The sequence below is a fragment of the Corythoichthys intestinalis genome, chromosome 10, assembly GCF_030265065.1.
Source record: "Corythoichthys intestinalis isolate RoL2023-P3 chromosome 10, ASM3026506v1, whole genome shotgun sequence".
NCBI classification, from domain to species: domain Eukaryota; kingdom Metazoa; phylum Chordata; class Actinopteri; order Syngnathiformes; family Syngnathidae; genus Corythoichthys; species Corythoichthys intestinalis.
This window is the reverse complement of record NC_080404.1, coordinates 12,615,138-12,639,068: the sequence shown is the minus strand read 5'-3', so window position 1 is coordinate 12,639,068 and position 23,931 is coordinate 12,615,138. Positions and strand designations below refer to the sequence as shown.

Here is a 23,931-nt window from a genome sequence, read left to right as displayed (position 1 = left end):
GACCAAAATTGCTTTGCGGATAAATTCACGTCAAAACAGAACTCTCTCTCTCAACCCCTAAAAATGCAATGGAAATTGTCACTGTTAATATTAATCATGACTATTTCTAAGTATTTTATTGCCATCCTCAGTGTTCATTTTGCAGAAAAATGTTGAATCTATCCGTTTGGCATACCTGAACTTTAAAGAGAAACGATACCTATGACGTCACACGGCTATTGTCTCCGACACTCACATGTTGCCTTTAGGTGCAGACTAAAACTAGGTTTTCTTAAAAATTCCAATAATTCTTTTCATTTCAATAGAATTATTTTGTGTGAATGTATTACTTTAACATACAAACACGATTATTCACGATGGATGTACTTAAAATTGACGAGCAACTCCAAAAGTTGATGTTATTTCAACCCGCCTACCCTAAATTTGTAAATACCGCGCCGACAGTGAATGTGACTCGCAACAACAGCAGGTTTCTCGGTTTCGCTAAGAGGGAAGAGGACATGTCAGCCTAAACATAAGAACCCCCCTTCTCTTTTACTCATAGGGTTTGTATCCTGCATTTAAAAAAGAAAAGAAGACGAAAAATGCTCCAGTCGGTTGCCAGTAGTTCATGCGCGCGGCTCATCCAGAGCCACAAATCGACGTGGTATTTTTTGTTTCTGGTGCTGGGCTACATCCTTTATCTCATCTTCGGGGCTATGGTCTTTTCGTCTGTAGAGATGCCTTACGAAAAAGCCTTACGCCAGGAACTCACGACCATGAAAAGGCAGTTCCTGCAGGACAATGAGTGCATCACCGAGGAGAGTCTGGAACGCTTTCTCAAGGAAGCCCTGGAAGCCAGTAATTACGGCGTCTCCATCCTTAACAGCACCGCTACCAATTGGAACTGGGACTTTACCTCTTCACTCTTCTTTGCCAGCACCGTGCTGTCCACCACAGGTGATATAGCTCGTTCACAGCAACATAACGTCTTCATGCACTTAAAAAAGAAGATAGTTCATCTCAGCCATATGGCATACTATTGATTCCCATGCTTGATATCATTTGTGGTCATAGCTAGGATTCTGGATCGAGTACGACCGGTCCTCGACCCTCGTGAGCATAAGCGGTACAGAACAATCAGACGCACACATTAATTCGATTAATTCCAATATTTTATTCATTCTTGTATAAGCGTCAACCTTTATTAGGTATACAGTAACTCAAGGCTTAATAGTCTCACTTAAAAACAGGTATTGGCATATTTCTCAGTTTACTAACTAGGCCTGTCGGTCAGAGTTTATGTAATTATCGTTTTATTACATCAGCAAACACTGCACATCAGCTCCTCTTGATGATTTATTGCCATTAGTGCAGTACAGCTACAGAGCAATACCACAAAAAAAAAAAAAAAAAAAAAAAAAAAACAGCAGACAAGGGCATAACATGCAAACTCCACAATTTATCAAATTTATCAAAAGTGCGTAGACATACATACAGGTGTGCAACACATAGTACATACAAGTGTGCAACATGCAGGTATTTAATTAAAAACACGTTTAAAAATATATTTACACTATTTAAAAAGAATATTATACATAAAGTATGTGCACAATTGAAAAAAAAAACATCAATCTAATGAGAAAAGTGCTGCAATGAAAGTAGCTATAAACGTAATATAGCGCCTTACAATAAACCTGCCAAACTTCTTTCCATGCTGCACAAAACATCTCTTTGCTCATTCAAACATTGAAATTTGTTAAAGTAAACCCTTTATACAAATAGTGATGTTTTGGGGCTTGAGGCAATAAGACAGTTTTGTAGTCTTCCATTATCTTTAAATGAGAGTGCATGCATTTGCACTGAAACTACAAGAAGGAACTTTAGTCTGACACATGGCAGCAGCAGTTATCTAGGGGGTTTCAACATGCAGTACACGAGTGTGTTGTTATGACTGAACACACCCATTAAGCAGAGACTATTCATCAAGTAGACCTGGCATTACACAACAGGCCCCATGGTGATATGGATATTAAACATTTAAAAGAGTACGGTAAAAGTAAGTCGTAAAACATCACAAGAAAATGTAATTTCCTGATAATAATAATTCTAGCGAGTGGGCCAAGGTACACTGTACAATATGATAAGTTGACTTTACTTTAAAAAAAAAATGCAAACTTGCTGCCTTAGAAAATGTAATTTATGTTACATTAATTAGATGCAATTTACTTAATTATTTCAAGTTTTAAGGACTCAAATGAATCTTAATAATTGGATTATAGTAAAGTGTTTATTCTGAGTTTGCAGTACTCAAAATAACAAATTAATCAAATTACATTAATTTATTTATTGCGAGCTTCCGGTACTGAAGTTATACCTTAGTTGGCTTCAGAACTACTCATTCATCATATGCAGGTGACCTTTTTTTTTTTTTACCTGAAATAATTCCACAATATAAACACCACATGTTAATTTCATTAATAACATTAATAACTCCCAAATGAATGAAGGAGACCATGAAAAAGAGACATTGGCTCTTGACAAGCTGCTGAATGTTTTGTTAATGCTTGGTGTGAAATGAAGTAGTATAACCTTATATAGCATAACCAGAGCTCTCTTCCACACGTTCACTTGCTTCACATTGTTTCTGTAAGTATATATTGTGATGAGGGATATGGAGCACGATGGCAGAGACTGTTTTATAATTTTTTTTATTTTTTATTTTTTTAACCCTTGCTGTTCTTGTGCCCTATACACCGCATGACCCCAAAAAACAATAGAATAGAATAGAATAGAATAGAATAGAATCGAATAGAATAGAATAGCCCTTTATTGTCATTATACAATTGTACAATGAAATTGTGGAGCATCTCCCTTTACAGTGCAGGACAAGTAAAAATCTCAAAACTGGCTTGCAAGAATAAAAGTATAAAATCTAAATAAATATAAAATGTGTATGAGGTAGTGCTGTCAAATTTATCACGTTAATGGGCGGTAATTTTTTAAATTAATCACGTTAAAATATTTGACGCATTTAACGCATTCGCGGAACGACCTGCTCATGCATTGCCTCAAACAGATTACAATGACGCTGTTTTTTGCACATTGAGAGCTAAGAGGCAGAGAAAGGCGAGTGGACACAGGTGTTCATTGGACCGCGCCGTTTATTGGCATAAGCTTTGGCATAAGCTTCACAACAAACATAAGTATCATTTAGTGAAAGCACAACAAAAATAATATTCCTATCTCTAAAAATAACAGTGTTCACAAAAATAAAAGTCCTCAATGCAAAGAGAACTGGCATTCCAAATCAAAATAGCTATGCAAAATACACATAAAGCCTACTCAAACTTTAGTCAGACTCTATTCAAACATTTCGTTTAGCTCAACAAATACACTGGATGGCAGTATTTAGTCACAATATACAAACTATCAGAGGTCTTGTACGTTGTGAAGCCAGCGCTCAAATGATGTGGATGGACCAGTAAACAGAGAACTTTCAGTGGAGGGACAAAACACACTCATTGGCTTGATTTCTAAGTAATTTAAAACTCGCCATTGACGCCTTGTGGTGTATTTCAGTCACTACCTTACATAGTTAAAGACACCGTGGAAGAACGGCAGGGAGCCCGTGTGACGTCACCGCTCGGCGACGTCAACAATGGGGAGCTACTAGTACTCTCAGTTGTGGGTGCCACAACTACCCATCATCCATTGCGACAGAACAGTTCAATAAAAGTTGCTACAATATTTTACTCTTTTATAAACTCTCGCCTTGCCTACTTACCAAATCAATGTGAAGTAAGTAAATTAAGTAAAGGTGCTGAACAGAGCTTTGGTTGACGGCGCAATTCGCCGTGGATGAGTGGGTATATTTTGGTCTCAGAAAAGTGCGAAATAGACAAGGCAGATCTGCGCATGTCTGAAAGAAGGCCTAAAGAACACTGGGTATAAATTTTTTTTTTTTTTTCTAATTTGACTTAACTGAGGTATGTCAAGTTAGACATGTTTTCCAGCCCCAAATTACTACTTACTTATTAAAAATTAGTGTTCAATTTAGTTTGGTTCACTTATCATATTTAATTAAATTGTATATTAGCATTTACAGTGTAGCGCACACTCGTGCAAGGTCAACAACAGGCTACTATGGAACCTATTCACATTTTGTCTGTTTCTTCAAGCTCTTCAAGAATGAAGATGGGTAACACCTCCAGTTTTTATTTCAATTCAATACGTTGTTTATATGATTTGTATTCATACAGTGACACACTTGGTTTCCTAAAAAAATATATTTCTTGTCTTCAGGTTATGGTCACACAGCACCATTGTCAGAGGGTGGCAAGGCCTTTTGCATCATCTACTCTGTGTTCGGCATCCCGTTCACCCTTCTTTTCCTCACCGCCGTGGTACAAAGGATCATGGTTTACAGCACAAGGAGGCCCATCTCATACATCCACATGCACTGGGGCATTTCTAAACCTCTGGTGGCCATCATCCACTCTTGTCTACTCGCTTTGCTGGCCGTTTCTTGCTTCTTCCTCATTCCAGCGGCCATCTTCTCAGCACTGGAGGATAACTGGAACTTTTTGGAGTCTTTCTACTTCTGTTTCATCTCTCTCAGCACTATTGGATTGGGAGATTATGTGCCAGGAGAGGCAGCTAACCAGAAGTTCAGGGAGCTCTACAAACTGGGAATCACTTGTGAGTAATGGGCAGACAACCAACTTGTGCTTACCGTATTTTTCGGACTATAAGTCACACTATAAGTCGCAACAGCCATAACATGCCCAACGAAGAGGAAAAACAACATATATAAGTCGCATTTTGGGGGGGAATTTACTTGATAAAATCCAACACATAGAACAGATATGTCATCTCGAAAGGCAATTTAAAATAAAAAATACTAAGGATAACAACATGCTAAATAAGTGTACAGTATGATAATGTTACATGATGCATGAACAACAAAATGCGAATGTGGCCGGTATGTTAACGTAACATAGCTATTAAGAGTTATTCAGATAACTATAGCACAAAGAACATGCTAACAAGTTTACCAAACCATCAGTGGCACTCCAAAACACCAAAATAACATGTGAAATGATATCATAATGTGTTAATAATTTCATATATAGGTCGCTCCAAAGTATAAATCGTACCCCCAGCCAAACTATGAAAAAAACTGTGACTTATAGTCCGAAAAATATGGTAATGTTATTTAACACCCACTTCTCATTTCATTTCATCCAACTGCTGTTCTAAAGGTATCCTACATCTTCCCTTACAACTTTGTCTGACAGATTTGAAGATATACATTTGTAGCTGTAGTTTGGGGTCCTAACCAACATAACATACTGGCAAAGTATTTATAGTTTTGTTGAATTAGTATATTGCTACTTTCAATTAAAAACTGAGCATTTTTATCTCTATTAACAATATTTAATAAAGGCCATGCATTAGATCATGTTTATGTATTTAATGTAAAAAAAAAAAAAAAAAAAAGTAATATTCCATTCGAATAAATTCTGTTGTAGTAATACTGTGTGTAACGTGCGCTTGTCGGCAGTTTGGTTTCAAAATGAGGTCACATCTCATAATAATATCACCTACGTCCTGCAACAAGAAGGATGTTACTTTTGTAACTGGAACAATTCTCATTTCCTTTGAACCATAATTCTGATTTAGATTATCGGTCTGTGGCTTAGAGCGTATAAATAAACAAATTAAAAAATATAAACAGTGTATTTTATATACAGTATGTCAATTAGATTACAGCCAGAGGAATACAAATGAGCCTTGATGAAAAGGTTCAATGTTTATTACAACTACAGGAAACATTTTTACCACAGGGAATTATTGCACTGTGTTGCATTAACTGTTAATATTAGGTATTAATTTCATTATACTTAATTTACACACACTGGGGAAAAAAAATCAAAATTAATTATATTTAATTAAACTGAATGCCTTATAGTTAGCCGTATAGCATTCCTTTTCCACTCAAATTACATATGTATGGTTTAATTCTGTTAAATGTTGCTATGTTTCTGCAAAGATTAAGTAGTACAGTTGTACCTCTACTTAAGAACGTCTCTACATACAGAGGTTTCAGATTACGACTGGCCTCACCTGACAAATATTGCCTCGTTACGAAAGAAATTTCAGGATAAGAAAGGCACTGGGGCGGCACGGTGGCTGAGTGGTTAGCGCGTCTGCCTCACAGTTCTGAGATCAATCCCGGGCTTCGGCCTTCCTGTGTGGAGTTTGCATGTTCTCCCCGTGCCTGGTTTTCTCCGGGAACTCCGGTTTCCTCCCACATCCCAAAAACATGCATGGTAGGCTGATTGAACACTCTAAATTGACCGTAGGTATGAGTGTGTGCGTGAATGGTTGTATGTCTCCTTGTGCCCTGCGATTGGCTGGCAATCAGTTCAGGGTGTACCCTGCCTACTGCCCGTAGTTAGCTGGGATAGGCTCCAGCACTTCCGCGACCCTCGTGAGGAAAAGCGGCATGAATAAAATGAATGAAGAAAGGCACTGCTACTCGCAGCTCCCAGAGTTGACTGAATGTAACATAATTATACAGCGGTATGAAAAAGTATCTGAACCTTTTGGAATTTCTCACATTTCTGCATAAAATCACCATCAAATGTGATATGATCTTTGTCAAAATCACACCGATGATAAAACTGCCTTAACTAAAACCACCCAGACATTTACAATGGTATGAAAAAGTATCTGAACCTTTTTTTTCGAATTTCTCACATTTCTACATAAAATCACCATCAAATGTGATCTGATCCTTGTCAAAATCACACAGATGAAAAAACAGTATCTGCTTTAACTTAAACCATCCAAACATTTACAGGTTTTCATATTTTAATGAGGATAGTATGCAAACAATGATAGCAGGGGGAAAATAAGTAAGTTAACCATCATATTTAATATTTTGTGAAACTTTTTACATCTGTGTGATTTTGACAAAAATCAGATCACATTTGATGGCGATTTTATGCAGAAATGTGAGAAATTCCAAAAGGTTCAGATACTTTTTCATACCACTGTAGCTGTACGGCCATTAGCTATTGCCTAGCATCTTCCTGACATCCAGTTGGGCCCTCTAGTGTATGTGTAAGTGTGTATCCCAGCTTCATCTTCATTTGCCCCTCATGTTCCTGCAGCTTTACATGAGTGTGTTTTATTCTTTTATTCTATACTTTTATTCTTTACTTTATTCTTTTATACAGCATAAAAATGCATCAAAACATACATGCATTTTTATGATTTAAAGATTTATGTCTGAATTTTGGGGGGCTTGGAACAGATCAGGGCATTTACATCGAAAATGTGTCTGTACTTATGTAATTTTCGGTTTACTACTATCAGAATTAATTTCATAAGTAGAGAAGTAGTGAATTAATCATTACTCATTTTGTATATTTTGAAATTCTACACCTATAAAAGGAAAGAAAAGAAAGCATTACCAGTATGCCAACGCATGTGACATGGAATTGAAGTGCATCATTCAGTCGGCAAGCTTTTGAACCGGACAAAAGCTACCATCTAATTTATGCATGCTGTGACGTCAGTGCCGTGTGTGTCATACGTCTGGTAGTAAACGCTGTACAAAGAGGCTGGAAGCAAGTAGGCGTCTCAAGTTGAAATACATTTGTTTTGAGTCGGCCTCTGCTTGTGGTTGCAGTTTATGCCTTAAGCCTTGTGCAAAAAATTCAGGCCATCATTAGATTTGTTTAAAGATGCAAATATTAAGATTGACCTTTCTCTAAACTAGAGGTTCTCAGAATGTGATCTGGATCAGTAACTAGATGTATTTCAACAGTAGATAGATTCAGAGTTATTATTAGAATATTTCAATTAGTAATTTGTCAGTCATTAAGAATATTCAATTTTTGCACACTGTAAATAGTCAAGTTGCTCCAATCATTCAATCAAATGGAACATTCTGAACTGCTTTAGGAATGGGATAAATGGGTGCATTTGAGGATGGCAAGCAAAGAAATAATTGGGCAACCCAATGTCAAACAAATGGCAAGAACCAGAATTAATAAGATTTCTATAGCGCTTGTCCTAATCAGTGGCATATTTATACCGTGTAGTTAATTTGCACTTTTGGTAATGGGGTCATCATTAAGTGGGGTTTAGTACGCATAATTTCACAAATCACAATTCACAAGTTAGTCGTAAGTGAACACTTCCCCCTTGTGTCTAGACGTACACATAATTGCAGAAGTGTTTGTTTTTTTTGATGGGAGGGTGTAAGCATAATCTTTCCAATGCATTGAGTACTTTTGTTTGCTTGTGTGTAGTCTACTTGATCCTGGGCCTGATCGTCATGCTGGTTGTCCTGGAGACATTCTGTGAGCTGCAGCAGCTGAAACAGCTCAGAAAGATGTTCTACCTGAAAAAGGAGAAGACGCACGACCGCCTGACCATCCTTGAACACGACCAGCTGGCATTCACCTCCATGCCAGACAGGATGCACGGTGACGACAAGACCCACATGTTCGTTAGTGTCTCTAGTCTGCCGTCTCGCAGCGACGAGCTTTGTATTCAGTAATGATGGAGCCATTTTAAAGAATTCACTTTTTTTTTTTCAATTGCAGTTATAGCTCACGCGACAAAACTTCATTATGAGCTGCCTGTCATTCAAAGCATCTTTTGAAACATTCTAGAAAGCCAATTTACAACAAAGCTAAAAATCAGGAGAATTTATCAATAACTTCTCAAGCAAATAGTATGTGTTCTATTATATAGATATACTGGCTTAATTGAGTGTGGACAATTGCTTCAAAGTATAAAGTTCTTTGGTCTATAGGAGTTAAGACATGCATGACTGATTGAATAAACAGGTATGGGGTGTATACAAAATGTTCATTGACAATTGCTCTGTAACGCTTCTGTATGCCTCTACTGAGCTCTTTGCGTAGCTGACTGGAAAAGGTTTATAAAGGAAATTTGCAATTAATGCAAAAATCCTGTTGGACTTAATGTCCTAAAAGTTGTGTTGTTTTACTTCAAAAATCAATTTTAAGTATCTGACAGGCACTTAAAAAAATCATAAAAGTGATTTTGTCTGTGCTACTTTGTTGTAATGAAGGTGTGACGTCATTCAGAGATTTTTCTTTTTTTTTTTTTGTCACCATGTATGTGCTGTAATCATATTCTTACGTGCTTATTTATGTTGTGGGATTGTACCCATTTTAATTTATTGACTTGTCTGATATGCTGTGTCTAAAGTGCACACAGCTATTGAGAAAAGGGATGTAAGGTTTGTCTTAATGAATAAGGGAGGTACATTTCCACACGTATGAGACCCAGCCAAAATTGCAGATGTGATTTTCAATCTCTCAGATGTATAATAAGTTGAGTAAGGGGGGCAGATTGTAAATGTTACGAGGAAGGAAAAAGCCAGGCAAAACCCAACAAAATGAGTTTACATGATAAATCCCTTCTCAGTTATCTATAAAATGATTTCATGCTAGAAGTAAAATGCTATGGTGAAAGTATTGATATTTAATTCAATACGCTTTGTTATTGTCTTTTGCTACAGGTTACCATACCGTCCAGGAATATGCTGATATTCATATGTTTATGATCTTTACAATTCAGCGAGTTTAGCATAGCTAAACTCAGTTGGGTCATAGTGGATAGTAAAGTGTTCTGTAAGTGCTAGCGACAATTTCTCCATCATGTTACCAAGGTATTTGATACATTTGAGGAATTTCATTGAATTGTGAACTATTTTATGTTAGCTGGTCTGCTGTTTTCTTTATCTTTGTAAGACATTTCATTGGTCTGTGGATGCATTGTGTAAATATATTTGTGACCACAATGGGACCTATTTACAAATACTGTACTGACAAAGTGAGACAGCCTTTCTGTGTATAAATCTCTGGTCATGTCCATAACTTTTCAAAGAGCAAATGTGTAAACCTTTAATTCCATTGTAAAATCCATTAGCTGTATGGCATTTGTTCCAGTACAATAAAGTGCAGGGTATTTTGTTTTGAATTGTTTGGTATATTTAATTCGCTTTTTTTTTTTTTTTTTTTAATCTTTCAGAAGCATCTTGTGAAACAGTTTTTTTTAGATGATTGCAAATGTACTGTACCACAAATATAAAAGTTACAATGATGCTAGGTTGAAAATGAAATAGTCTAAAAGCAATGACTGTGCTTAAATGCAGGCTTTTAGTTTTTTGTTGTTGTTTTTTTTTAAATGGAGGTACTTGAATAAATTATTTTTGTTAGTCATCTCTCCAAAACACATTATCACTTTGTTCAGCAGTCATTACGGTTTTATCCACGGCCAAATGGGATTACATTCAAAACTGCACAAGAGGCCAACATATTCCTTAAAGTGTGCATAAAACGGACCATTTTCCCAAAAACTAAGCAAACTCAATAAGTGTTGAAATACATTTGTTTGTACGTTAACGACCATGACCCAAATTACAACAAATTTTCCTTATATTGTATACTGAAATCCAATGCTTCCTTTTACTGTTATTGTATGGCCCCAGGTGACAGGTCACGCTTCATGCAGAAAGATGCAACACATATATTTGAGATTTTGTGTTTTTTATTAGAAACATTGGTGATGCAATTACAGGTCTCTCTCGCTCCTCAGCAATTGAAGTTAATGATTAACGATGAGCCTCTGGCAAAGTATTTATTGCACATCATGAGAACACAACTAACCGGGGATGTGCGCTAATTGGAAATAACTGTGTAACACTCAGACTCAGCAGTGTATAAAAAAACGTGCCTGTTCATTTGCATAATGAAGTCAAAAGAAATGATAAATGATCTCATTAGAAGGTTTTTTTTTTAATATGCTAGAATGATTAACTGCCTTTCAACAACACATTCATAAAGTTTAAACCCATTTTCATCTGAAAACCAAACACGATATGCAATCAATAGGTCTACTGAAAAGCAACAAACAAAATAGTTGAATCACAGCAAACATTTGTTGGATCTTTTGTGGAGGAAAGGAACATTTCAAATGATAATGAAAAGGATGTACAACTCGATGAAAATTGCATAAACTGTTTGAAATATTCACCTTAAATGTTTAATAATAACATCTTTATTTTTGTGCAGTGTCGTCATTTTCCAAATACTGCACTCAAATTCCAAACATACAGTAGAGGCATCGTCGTGTATAAAATACAGTTACAGTGCTGGCCAAAAGTTTTGGCACCCCTGCAGTTCTGTCAGATAATGCTCAATTTCTCCCAGAGAAATTGGGATTCTTGAAATACAGCTTTCAGTTTTAATTCACTACTGTAGCTTCAGTTTTCAAACTTTTTAAACTGTTAGGACATTTTCTCATATGAAAATAAGATGTTTAATGCTACACTCTGTTACACTCAATGAGCAACGTTATTTTTTGACTCTATCCAAAACGAGTTAAAGACAAAAACAGATTTTTTTTAGTCATGCCTAGCACTACAGTGCTGGCCAAAAGTAATGGCACCCCATTCTGTCACATACTGCTTAATTTTTCCCAGATTGATTGCAATTACAAATGCTTTAGTAGTAATATCTTCATTTTTTTTTTTGCTTTCAATGAAAAAACACAAAAGAGAATGGGGAAAACATTAAATCATCATTTTACACAAAACTCCGAAAGTGAGACGGACAAAAGTATTGGCACCCTTTGAAAAATCATGTGATGCTTCTCTAAATTGTGTAACAGCACCTGTTCCTTACCTGTGGCACATAACAGGTGGTGGCAATAACTAAATCACACTTGCAGCCAGTTAAAATGGAATAAAGTTGACTCAACCTCTGTCCTGTGTCCTTGTGTGTACCACATTGCGCATGAAGAAAAGAAAGACGACCAAAAAACTGTGTGAGGACTTGAGAAGCAAAATTGTGAGGAAACATGGGCAATCTCAAGGCTGCAAGTCCATCTCCAAAGACCTGAATGTTCCTGTGTCTACCTGCGCAGTGTTATCAATACATGTTAAGACCATGGCACTGTGGCTAACCTCCCTAGATGTGGACGTAAAAGAAAAAGTGAAAGGAGATTTCAACGAAAGAGTGTGCGGATGGTTGCTAAATAACCTCGACTAACATCCAAACAAGTTCAAGCTGTCCTGCAGTCCAAGGGTACAACAGTGTCAACCCGTATTATCCGTCGGCGCCTGAATGAAAAGGGACTCTATGGTAGGATACCCAGGAAGACTCCACAGGAATTTGCCAAAACTTACCTGAGAAAGCCAAAAACATTATGGAAGAATGTTCTCTGGTCGGATGAGACAAAAATAGAGATTTTAGGGAAAAGGCAACAACATAGAGTTTGCCGGAAAAAAAACAAGGCCATCAAAGAAAAGAACACTGTCCCCACAGTCAAACATTGCAGAGGTTCCCTGATGTTTTGGGGTTGCTTTGGTGCCTCTGGCACTGGACTGCTTGACCATGTGTATGGCATTATGAACTCTAAAGACTACCAACAAATTTTGCAGCCTATTGTTGGGCCCAGTGTGAGAAAGCTGGGTCTCCCTCAGAGGTCATGGGTCTTCCAGCAGGACAATGACCCAAACCACACTTCTTAAAGCACTAGAAAATGGTTTGAGAGAAAACACTGGAGACTTCTAAAGTGGCCAGCAATGAGTCCAGACCTGAATCCCATAGAACACCTGTGGAGAGATCTGAAAATGGCAGTTTGGAGAAGGCACCCTTCAAATCTCAGAGACCTGGAGCAGTTGGTTAAAGAACAATGGTCTAAAATTCCAGCAGAGCATTGTAAGAAACTCATTGATGGATACCGGAAGTGGTTGTTCGCAGTTATTTTTGTCTAAAGGTTGTGCTATCTGGTATTAGGCTGAGGGTGCCAATACTTTTGTCTGGCCCATTTTTGGAGTTTTGTTTAAAATGATAATGATTTGATTTTTTTCATTCTCTTTTGTGTTTTTTTTTTTTCATTGCAAGCAAAATAAATAAAGATATTATTACCAATGCATCTGTAATTGCAATCATTTTCTGGGAGAAATTGAGCATATCGGACAGAATTGCAAGGGTGCCGATATTTTTGGCCAGCACTGTACATGTTCTTCAGTCACTTACTTCCCCTCTAGATGGCGACATTCTCTCTGCTCCAATAAGTACCCCAGTCACTGTGTACTTTATTTTTATTTTTTATTTTTTATTGAACACTACAAAACATACAATTAACAAATAATACAAAACAACTAGTTCACATAGAATATAACCATCTCAACATATTTACGTCATAAGACATACAAAAAAAATAGTAAATAAATAAAAATAATAACTCAAGAGGAAATTAATTAAGTACTAAACAATTTTGCATGAGCTTCTATAGTAGACTTGCATTTATTATTTTGTATCATATTAAGTGATGTGAAATATGTTTCAAATTCAACCAAAAAAATCTTAAAGTTCGGATTTACCTTTTGAAATTTTGATTTATGAATATGAAATTTCCCTAGCAATATATAAAGATTTAATATAGTAAATATTTTTTTATCTTTGGATTCAAATACAGTAATAACGCTTATAAACGCTTATAATAACGCTTTGCCTGTCAAGTCAATGTTTTGTTTAGTTTGACGTAAAATATATTTCTGAAGATCCGTCCAAAACTTTACACTAATGGGGCAACCATAAAACAAATGAGGTACGCTTTCAGGTTCAGTCATACAAAATGTACATTTGTTGTCAATATCCTTAAAACGAGACAAGTAAACGTTAGTCGGGTATATATTATGTAAAATTTTCAAGTGCAATTCCCGTACTTTGTTGGAAACAAACAATTTAAAAGGAACAAGCCACGCCTCCCTCCATTTTATATTATCAAACTGTGCATTCCAAAAGAATTTCCCACGGGGTGCAATTCTTCTCTTACTATAGAATGATTCCCTTATATGTTTATTTGTACATTTCTTGCTTAAAAGTCACTGTGTACTTCTTACAATATGTATACGAATTGTGACGTCGTCAAGATAATTTGAAATCAAATAAAACAATTTAAATTATTTAGGAATATGTGACAGTACTCAAAAAACGTTAAAAAAAAAAAAAAGTTGCGGTCTGCTACATGGAGCAAAACTCACATTTGCCACTAAAGGTTTGGCTCTAGCGTATGTGCTGGGCTCAAATGTACCCTCTGCTGCTTTTTTTGTCATGAATATTGCTGTTTGATCTCCTTGCCTCCTTTATATGCACAGTGAACCACCTGAGCATTGGTGGTGAGCATTGAAAGAACTCCATTTATAGATCTTTTATTATTTCATCTATAAAAGGCTCGACCTAAAATTAGTGGTGTTTCCGTTACATTTCTCAACAGTTATTAAAGAAATATTTCTCTGTAAGGGTTGTAAATCTTTACGCGATGAAACTTGAAGTGTTGTGTTCTCAAATGCCGGCAAGTCACGACACTAAAACATGGAGTTCACCCAGGCCATGGCAAAATGTGCATCATATAATCAGCTACAATACCTTATGGGGCGTAAACAACTTTGTTTTGTCACACTCTCTGGGATGATGGAAATACAGAAGAGGCCTCAAGCAAAAACCTTGCTACTGCCAACGCTCTCATTTCTCTGCTGCTGCAAAAATGATGATGTAATACATGCTACAGTGAAGAGTTGATGCATATTGTTTTATGTAAATGTGTAACTATTAGATTAATAATCAGGTATGGGATCTTAATCCTGAACAATTGGAGCTAAAACCAACTGTATGCCTCTGTTTATATGTCATTTTCTTGGTGACCCGCTTACTTGTCACAGATAGGATTGCCAACTCCCTGAAAAAAATAAGGGACCCCTCATTGGTAGAGCCTGCCGACCCGATAACCGTCCTCCTTTACCGTAATTTCCCGAATATAACGCGCACTTTTTTTCCCCAAAATCAACTTGTAAAATCATGGTGCGCATTATAAATGGGTACATGGATGGAGACATAAATATATATATATTAGGGCTGTCAAACGATTAAAATTTTTTAAATCGAGTTAATTACGGCTTAAAAATTAATTAATCGTAATTAATCGCAATTAATCACAATTCAAACCATCTCTAAAATATGCCATATTTTTCTGTAAATTAATGTTGGAATGGAAAGATAAGACACAAGACGGATATATACAAACAACATACTGTACATAAGTGCTGTATTTGTTTATTATAACAATAAATCCACAAATGGCATTATTAACATTGTTTCTGTTTAAGTGATCCACGGATAGTAAGACTTGTAGTTCATAAAAGATAAATGTTATAGTTACAAGTTATAGTAATTTTATATTAAAACCCCTCTTCATATTTTCGTTTTAATAAAATTTGTACAATTTTCAATCAAAAGTAGAGTTAATATAATGATAAGAAGAATAAAAATAACAATAATAAGAATTGAGTGACCAAACTCTGAGTAATGCCAGTTCACTTTGCATTGTTGTTTAGCTGTGTGAGAATAGGGCCTCATTACTACAGACTGAAGTGCTTTTCTTTTTGTGAACATTTTTTTTTTTTTTGAGAGATAGCAATATTATTTTTGTTGTGCTTTCACTAAATGATACTTCTGTTTGTTGTGAAGGAGTTGCAGAAGCTTATGCCAATAAACGGCGCAGCCCAAAGAACGCCTGGGTCCACTCGCCTTTATAACAGATATATCTCTGTGCATATCTTACCCAAAATATAACAAGAGACACATAATTGCCACTAAAAGAAAGCAAACTTAAAGAAATATGTGTGGAGCACAAAGCAACAGCATAAACGTCTCACAACTACCAATTCTCCCACTATTAGAAGGAATAACATTAGTATTGAACGGCGCTGCACTGCCCCCAAGCGGCCGGAGGCAATCTCTTCACTCTTAATGTCCATAAACGGCGTCATTGAAATCTGTTTGAGGCAATGCGAGAGCGGCTCATTCAGTGCATGCGTTAATTGCGTCAAATATTTTAACGTGATTAATTAAAAGAATTAATTAACGCCCGTTAACGCGATAATTTTGACAGCCCTAATATATATATTACATATATATATAAACCGATTTTTTTTTAATTGACACAGCCACGTTGTGTTGAAGAAACGTATGCGGCGACCTGTTGCCGACCATTACGGTACGTGACGTCACCATTTTGTTTCGGTAATACTTCACTCTAATAAGCCGAATGATTTCGTCTGTGTTAAATTCAGCTTTTTTCACTCTTCAGAAAGCACAGAATTTAGTTTCTTGAACTCATTTGAGTCAACGTTTATTGCAGCTCCGCAACTCGGACTATAACAAACGTAACAACAGACTTCCTGTGTGTGTCCGTCAACTATATCTGTCCCTCAGGAAACTCAAACTCAGATAACAATAGTTCCTATTGTTACTGTCGTGTTGACAGCGATGAGCGCTCTCGGATTTCTGACTTACGTTCTCACTTTCATTTTACCGTATCAATCCATGGAAGAAACATTTATTCATCATGATGAAACGAGCAAGCCTTTAAAAGAAAAGTCACATCTGTTTTGTTTTCTCCTAGAGTCTGGTAAGTTGGAGAAGTTGTCAAATCATATTATTACCGTAAATATTGTCAGTTTTTGGTAATATTTTGAACTACCAATGTGCTATCCTTGTTCTGTGTTTCACCAATCAGTAAAATGACATTTCTGTATCTGTGCTCTGTTTTCTTGTATTCTTCTATTTATTGGTGCTAAAATTAGGGTGCGCGTTATAAACGGGTACAATAATTTCCCCTAGATTTTACAAGTAAATTTGGGGTGCGCATTATACACGGGTGCGCCCTATATTCGGGAAATTACGGTAATTGTTATTGTTATTTTTTTCGTATGTGAAAAGTGCTTTTTTTAAAAATTATAATTATGATATAATGGAATTAATTAAGTACATATTTGAGCTATAGAAGCACAAAGAAAAACAATAATTATCAGCATTGTATTTCTAATACAAAAAATACTAGAATTGAAACTGTCCTGCTAAATTTGTGTTTTTGGCTGTTTTTAAAAAAAAAAATTAATACTTTTTTCTTCTTAAGACAAAATTAACTCCCAGGTAAAGTTTTTTTTTTTTTTTTTTTTTTTACAATTTAGGTGTGTTCAAAGTACCCTCAGCAATAACATTTTCACAATTGATCACTCCAAATATAATGAATTTCACAGAACACAAAAATATAAAACAATTAGTAAAAATTGAGTACACAGAGAAGAACACGAAAACAAATCATGTCATTCAGCTTATTGGTCAAAAAGCCGGATAGGCTGGGGAATGCGTTCCCCTGCATATTCTTGTCGAAAACCATACCAGTATTCGTTCGTTCTCCAAACAAGACACTATTTTCGAGTTTAATCATAAAATAGGAGCGCGTCCCTTGAAAGCTCAATAAAGTTCAATACTTTTGTTTCTGAGTACCGGACGATTTCATTTTTCAAAGGACAGTCGGAAACCCTAGTCACAGTTCACTATTCACCTACTTGATATTTCTATGGAACCTCACTAACGTCTTTTTGCCGAATAACTCAACGACTGTATTTTAGCCGTCTGCAACATTGTACGATAGCACCCAAACACTCCTTGTTTAAGAGTCGCTAACATTGTCAAAAGTATTGTAATAGTATTGGCAATTACATACATGATTAAGACAATTTTCAATTATTTCCAGATTTTTTTTTTTTGATGTTTTGGTTTCTTCATAACATTCACAAAGTGGATGTGGAGGTGAGTGTATAATTTCATCGCAGCAACACAATGTGTTGACAACTTGACAGGGAATAGAGCAAAGATAACTGTACAGTTATTGCTCCCTACTGCACACTTCAAACGTCACGTCCTCAGTCCATTGCGGATTCTTTTTTCAAAAAAAAAAAAAAAAAAAAAATCAATAAATAAATGCAGTATTTTATAGAGCTGTCCCGATCCGATAACATAGCCTCTCACTCTCGCTCCTGCCGCTTTTCTTAGTCAGGCAGTACACTGGAGCTGCTTATTAAAGTTAACGATGATTGACAGAAGTTTGGGTTTGATATTGCATAGACACTTGGAAGTAGGGTTGTTCCGATCATGTTTTTTTGCTCCCGATCCGATCCCGATCGTTTTAGTTTGAGTATCTGCCGATCCCGATATTTCCCGATCCGATTGCTTTTTTTTGCGCCCGATTCAATTCCAATCATTCCCGATAATTTTTCCCGATCATATACATTTTGGCAATGCATTAAGAAAAAAAATGAATAAAACTCGGAAGAATATATACATTCAACATACATAAGTACTGCATTTGTTTATTATGACAATAAATCCTCAAGATGGCATTTACATTATTAACATTCTTTCTGTGAGAGGGATCCACGGATAGAAAGACTTGTGACTTTGTATATTGTGACTAAATATTGCCATCTAGTGTATTTGTTGAGCTTTCAGTAAATGATACTGTAGCCATGCCCAAATGCATGATGGGAAGTGGAACCATGACTGTGCGTAGTGCTACCAATTGATATACTGGACTGTCTCAGAAAATTAGAATACACAATATTCTAATTTTTTGAGACAGTCCTGTGTATATATACAGGACTGTCTCAGGAAATTAGAATACACAATATTCTAATTTCCTGAGACAGTCAGGAAATTAGAATATTGTGTATTCTAATTTCCTGAGACAGTCCTGTATATATACACAGCACTGTCCTGAGACAGTCAGGAAATTAGAATATTGTGTATTCTAATTTCCTGAGACAGTCCTGTATATATACACAGGACTGTCTCAAAAAATTAGAATATTGTGTATTCTAATTTTCTGAGTCAGTCCAGTATCTTCTCTGCATTGGGAAATAACGTAAGGTGTTAAGAAAAAGATCAATTGCTACCTTGCTTCCCCACATTGCTTCCCATGATATTTCTAATCATAGGGAGAGGGATTGTAAGGCTTTAGACAATTGAAAAAAGGCTCCAAAGGCTGCCAAAATTCACTCTACTCATTTATGCTGCCTTTTATCTCTCTATATAGGTAAAACGGCACCATTACAGATTGAGCACGACAATGCATGAGTGGGTCGTGCAGCGCATGCATTAGTTGCGTTAAGTATTTTAACGTGATACATTTTTTAAAAAATTAATTACCGCCGTTATCGGGATAAAGTTGATAACTAGAGATGTCCCGATCGATCAGCATCGATCGGGTCCGATCACGTCATTTTCAAAGTATCGGAATCGGCAAAAAAATATCGGCCATGCCTTTTTTTAATATATATATATTTTAATTGAATTGTTCTCGAATTGCATTTAACGTTACAGACATAATATGTTACACTCATCCAGAGTCTTTAGTTCAGGCTTAACGGAGGGTTATCAAAAATATCCCGATAATGGCGGCAATTAATTTATTAAAAAATGTGTCACGTGAAAATGTTTAACGCTATTAATATATACGCTGCACGACCCTCTCACTCATTGTCGCACTCAATCTGCTATGATGCCGTTTTACCTATATAGAGAGATAAAAGGCAGCATAAATGAGTAGAGTGAATTTTGGCGGCCTTTGAAGCCGTTCTTCAATTGGCTAAAACCTTGCAATCTCTCTCTCTATGATTAGTAATATTATGGGAAGCATTGTGGGGAAGCAAGGTGACAATAGATCTTTGACTTAATACTTTAATTTATTTCCCAAAGCAGAGAAGATATATCACTTGGTAGCACGACGCACAGTCATGGTTTTACTTCCCATCATGGTTCCACTTCCCATCATGCATTGGGGCATCCTGTAGTATCATTTACTGAAAGCTCAACAAATAGTGTTTTATTCTTTTTTTTTTTTTTTAATGCATTGCCAAAATGTACTGTATATGATCGGGAAAAATTATCGGGAATGATTGGAATTGAATCGGGAGCAAAAAAAAGCAATCGGATCGGGAAATATCGGGATCGGCAGATACTCAAACTAAAACGATCGGATCGGACCGGATCGGGAGCAAAAAAACATGATCGGAACAACCCTATTAATAACCCTACCTTAAGCCTAAACTAAAGACTCTGGATGAGTGTAACATATTATGTCTGTAACGTTAAATACAATTAGGAAACGATTTAATTAAAAAAAAAAAAAATTTTTAAAAAGGCATGGCCGATATTTTTTTGCCGATTCCGATACTTTGAAAATGACGTGATTGGACCCGATCGATCATCCCGATCGATCGGGACATTTCTACTTGGAAGCCAAAACTTTAAAGCGCTGCATGCGTCAATCATCGTTTAACTTGTTAAACAGGTGCTGTGACAACTCATTGTGTGTAAGTGAGCAGCTTGAGCAGATTTGTTTGGACTCATTCAATGAGGCATTTAGTAAAGACAAGCATTTTTCTGACTTATTCTTGTTTAAAAATAATTCGATAGGACAGTAACATGTTTAGAACTTATCATAATTATTATATTTGAAGTGCTTAAAACCATATATTAATATATATACAGTATATATACATATCTTTTTTAAAGTTACACTTTGGGGAAAAAATTGAAAAAACATGTTTATATGTATCTCTTTCCAATGCTAAATATGAATAAATACATTGAACACACACATGAACACACACAAAAAAAGTACTTGGCAGTTTTTCACTTATTGCGGTGGGTTCCGGTCCCCATTAACCGCAAACAATGAGATATCACTGTATTTCATTATTGGTTTGATTTAGGGATGAAAGGCATCGAAGCAAATGTGAGACAAGTAACAAAGAAATATAACACATTCTGTCTACCATTCAACAGACCTCAGTGTCTCTGGCCCCACCTTTACATGCAATCATAGCAACAAAGCCCTCCTGCCAGAAAAATGCCTCATTTAGATAAACTCCAGAAAAACTGCTTTGCAGGACATTGCACCATTTTTCACAAGGTGGAATGGAACATCTATGATTTGTGGATTGTGGAATTAGGAACATAATATGCAGTATGGGAAAAACAAAAAAAAAATGTCGTCTGCACTAGATATATTGTACTGTATATGCCGAAACGAACACACAATGGGAAACCCACCCCAAGACAGTGGCCCAGTTAATTCACAGTTGAATGTGTAAATGTTAGACAAACTGACAGGACCGGAGGGATGGAGAGCAAGTGAAGTGTGGAGGGTGGATGGTGATTGGCTGCTTAAGACATACTGTAGGCGGTTGTTTCTCTCTGCAACACTCTCTCTATAATGGCGATGCTGTAGGAACAACATAATGGCTCATTGCCAGTCACATTTGGTTGTCAACAGCACATACTAACTGTCATGCTTGAATGCATGAATAAACTCCACTGAAAGAAATCAGCGTTTTCTTGCTTCTGCCATTGAAGCAGTAATCCTTGTTAACGAGTTTATAATTTTAGGCAGACTGAACAGAAAAGTGTAAAGTAATCAGTTCCCTTAACATTAAAGCGAAGAAGCCTCACATTGTTTGGAATTTGCCATCATATGTAAAGACTCGCAAATTAAGACCCTGACTTATTTTTATAGATGTGACATCTGCAGAGGAGCTTTTACGACTGAGCCTGCCTGAATTACTTCTCTTCCTTAACAAGAGATGAAATCCAGCAACCGATCAAAAAAAAATATCTCATAAATATTCAAGAGGAAAAAATCCCTTGTCACCAGAGGCAATCGCCAGACAACCTTATGGGCAACGAAACTGAGCTGCACCTCAGAACAGGGCCAATTAAACCTTTTGGAAACAATTGCATAGCAGATATTTAGAACAAGAAAAGTGCACTTTAACTCAATCATAGTTGTATTGAGTTCATTTTGCCTACACTTATAAATTCGTCAAAACTTTTCTTTTATCCCAGGCTAAAAAGTAGGGGGTTTATTTACCTGACATGTTTCAGCGAACACTTTCGCCTTCGTCGGAGGGTCCGAAGGCAGAAGTGTTCGCCGAAACATGTCAGGTAAATAAAAGCTAAAGTCGCTAGCTTCTACTGTTCATTCCACAACATGATCGGGGATTCGTCAAAACTTTTCTTTTATCCAAGGCAATAGTAGGTGGTGTATTTACCCGACATGCTTCAAATCATAAAAATAATAACAGCCTATATCTTACCAATCTTCTAATCTCGATGGGTCTTGTTTCCATTCCATGTCAGATAGTCTGGGCACATTGTTTGCATTCTGATTAGCGTTTGGTTAATACATGTACGGTCCAACATAAAATTCCAACCTCCTCCTCTTCCTCCAACTCTTCAAAAACATGGATCTCCTCACTTCCGCTCGATCTATCGCTTATATTGCTGTTTGAATCATTGTTTGAAGGGCTTTGTAGGGCGGCCGTATGGAGCGCTGCCATCGCTGTTCTCGGTGTGACGTATCACTTCCGGGTCCGTCCCCTTTCAGGCTCGAACTTTGGAAACGCGATTATTTTGTGAAATATACAACATATAAATTATTTTTTTCATGCTTTATTTGTTGGACAATGTTTAATTACTTTAACTGTGACCCTATTTGGCATTTTTTTGAAATTACTTCACATTTGGTCTTTAACGCAGCTTCATCTCGTGCAGGGGTCGGCAACCAAAAATGTTGAAAGAGCCATATTGGACCAAAATAACAAAAAACTAAAATGTCTGGAGCTGGAAAAATTTCACCTTATAATAAAGCCAGCACATGCTGTATGTATCTATATTAGCCTCCTATCAAAATGACTAAGTTGGCTACATATACATAATGAGCCTTCATGATTGAATGTTTATTTTCCCTGCAGTGCATCCTACAGATAAAAAATAACACACCACATGACTACTCTGTTGTATGATACCACCTGAAGTTTAACATCATTAGAATATTAATCAATTGGTTCATCGCTTTAATGAAAATAAAGAAATCCGATTTTTGATATCATTTTTATTTTGCACATTCGAAAAAACAACAAAATACAGTGTGCATAAAATATACGTTATCTGGGCAACAAACATAGTGCAACAAAACGCAGCCTGCATTTCTAAAAACTAAAACAGCAGCCTTTTGAAAAGGTAAAGTATATAATCAGAGTTTACGTACCTGTATAAAAGCGCAGTGAGTTCAATATCAATCAACCTGCATAAAAGCGCAGTGAGTTCAATGTCAATCAGATCACACGACTCATTACGGGCAATTGAGTATGCTGGCACTGAATTAATGTCCTTTGCTGATCGGTGATGTTGCCTGCCATTTGTATGGCACTTTCCTTCGCTGTCTTAGCGGAGACAGGCATATATTTGATTTTCTTTTGTTTTTGAAGTCTGCAAATAGGTGTTGATGATTGACTTCTTCATTTACTAGTCACCATCTGTGTACGGTTTTCCACGCTTTGTTATCTCCCGGGTTGCAACAAAACTTGCAGCAGTCGTGGAGTTTGGTGATGCAATCCACTTCTTAAATTTATTTTTGCGCTCCTCTGATTTCTCCAGAAGTAATGCCATCACACTTTCTCCCTCACCCCCAACTGGATACTCGGCTGCAAATGCAGTATGCCTTCCCTGGATATGTTTTTCCACATGACTCATTTTGTGATTTGACAACTTCTCACTACAGAGCGAACATTCAGACAATCCTTCTGCAATGGCAAGGAATGCAATTGAGCCGGCCCAAAAAACGTAGAATCTTCTGTTCTCCCAAGTTATTTTTTTCTTTTTCCCTTTGGGATCCATGGCCCATCACACAACCGCCGGTTTGTTTACAACAGCCGCCCTGCTGAGAAAATGTGTGTTGCAAGCTATTAGGCAATTCTTCGTTGATAGAAATTTTGAACTGTAATATTTATTCTTATTTTTGCAGCATTGGACAATGTTAAGAATGTTTTTGACATATTTTTCCACCTAAAGAAACCATATTAAAAAAAAAAAAAAAAAAAATATATATATATATATATATATATATATATATATATATATATATATATTTCCTTCCCAATCTTTTTTGCATTTTCAAACATTTTTGAAAAAGCTCCAGGAA

General features: G+C 36.4%; 1 protein-coding gene across 1 annotated transcript; it reads left to right on the top strand.

The window, feature by feature from the left end:
- Positions 1–432: 432 nt before the first annotated feature.
- kcnk1b (potassium channel, subfamily K, member 1b) lies at positions 433–11,261 on the top strand. Its single transcript, XM_057847362.1, has 3 exons — positions 433–939; positions 4,285–4,680; positions 8,307–11,261. The coding sequence occupies exons 1-3, from the start codon at positions 585–587 to the stop codon at positions 8,555–8,557; spliced, it is 1,002 nt and encodes a 333-aa protein (XP_057703345.1). The 5' UTR covers positions 433–584; the 3' UTR covers positions 8,558–11,261.
- Positions 11,262–23,931: the final 12,670 nt, after the last annotated feature.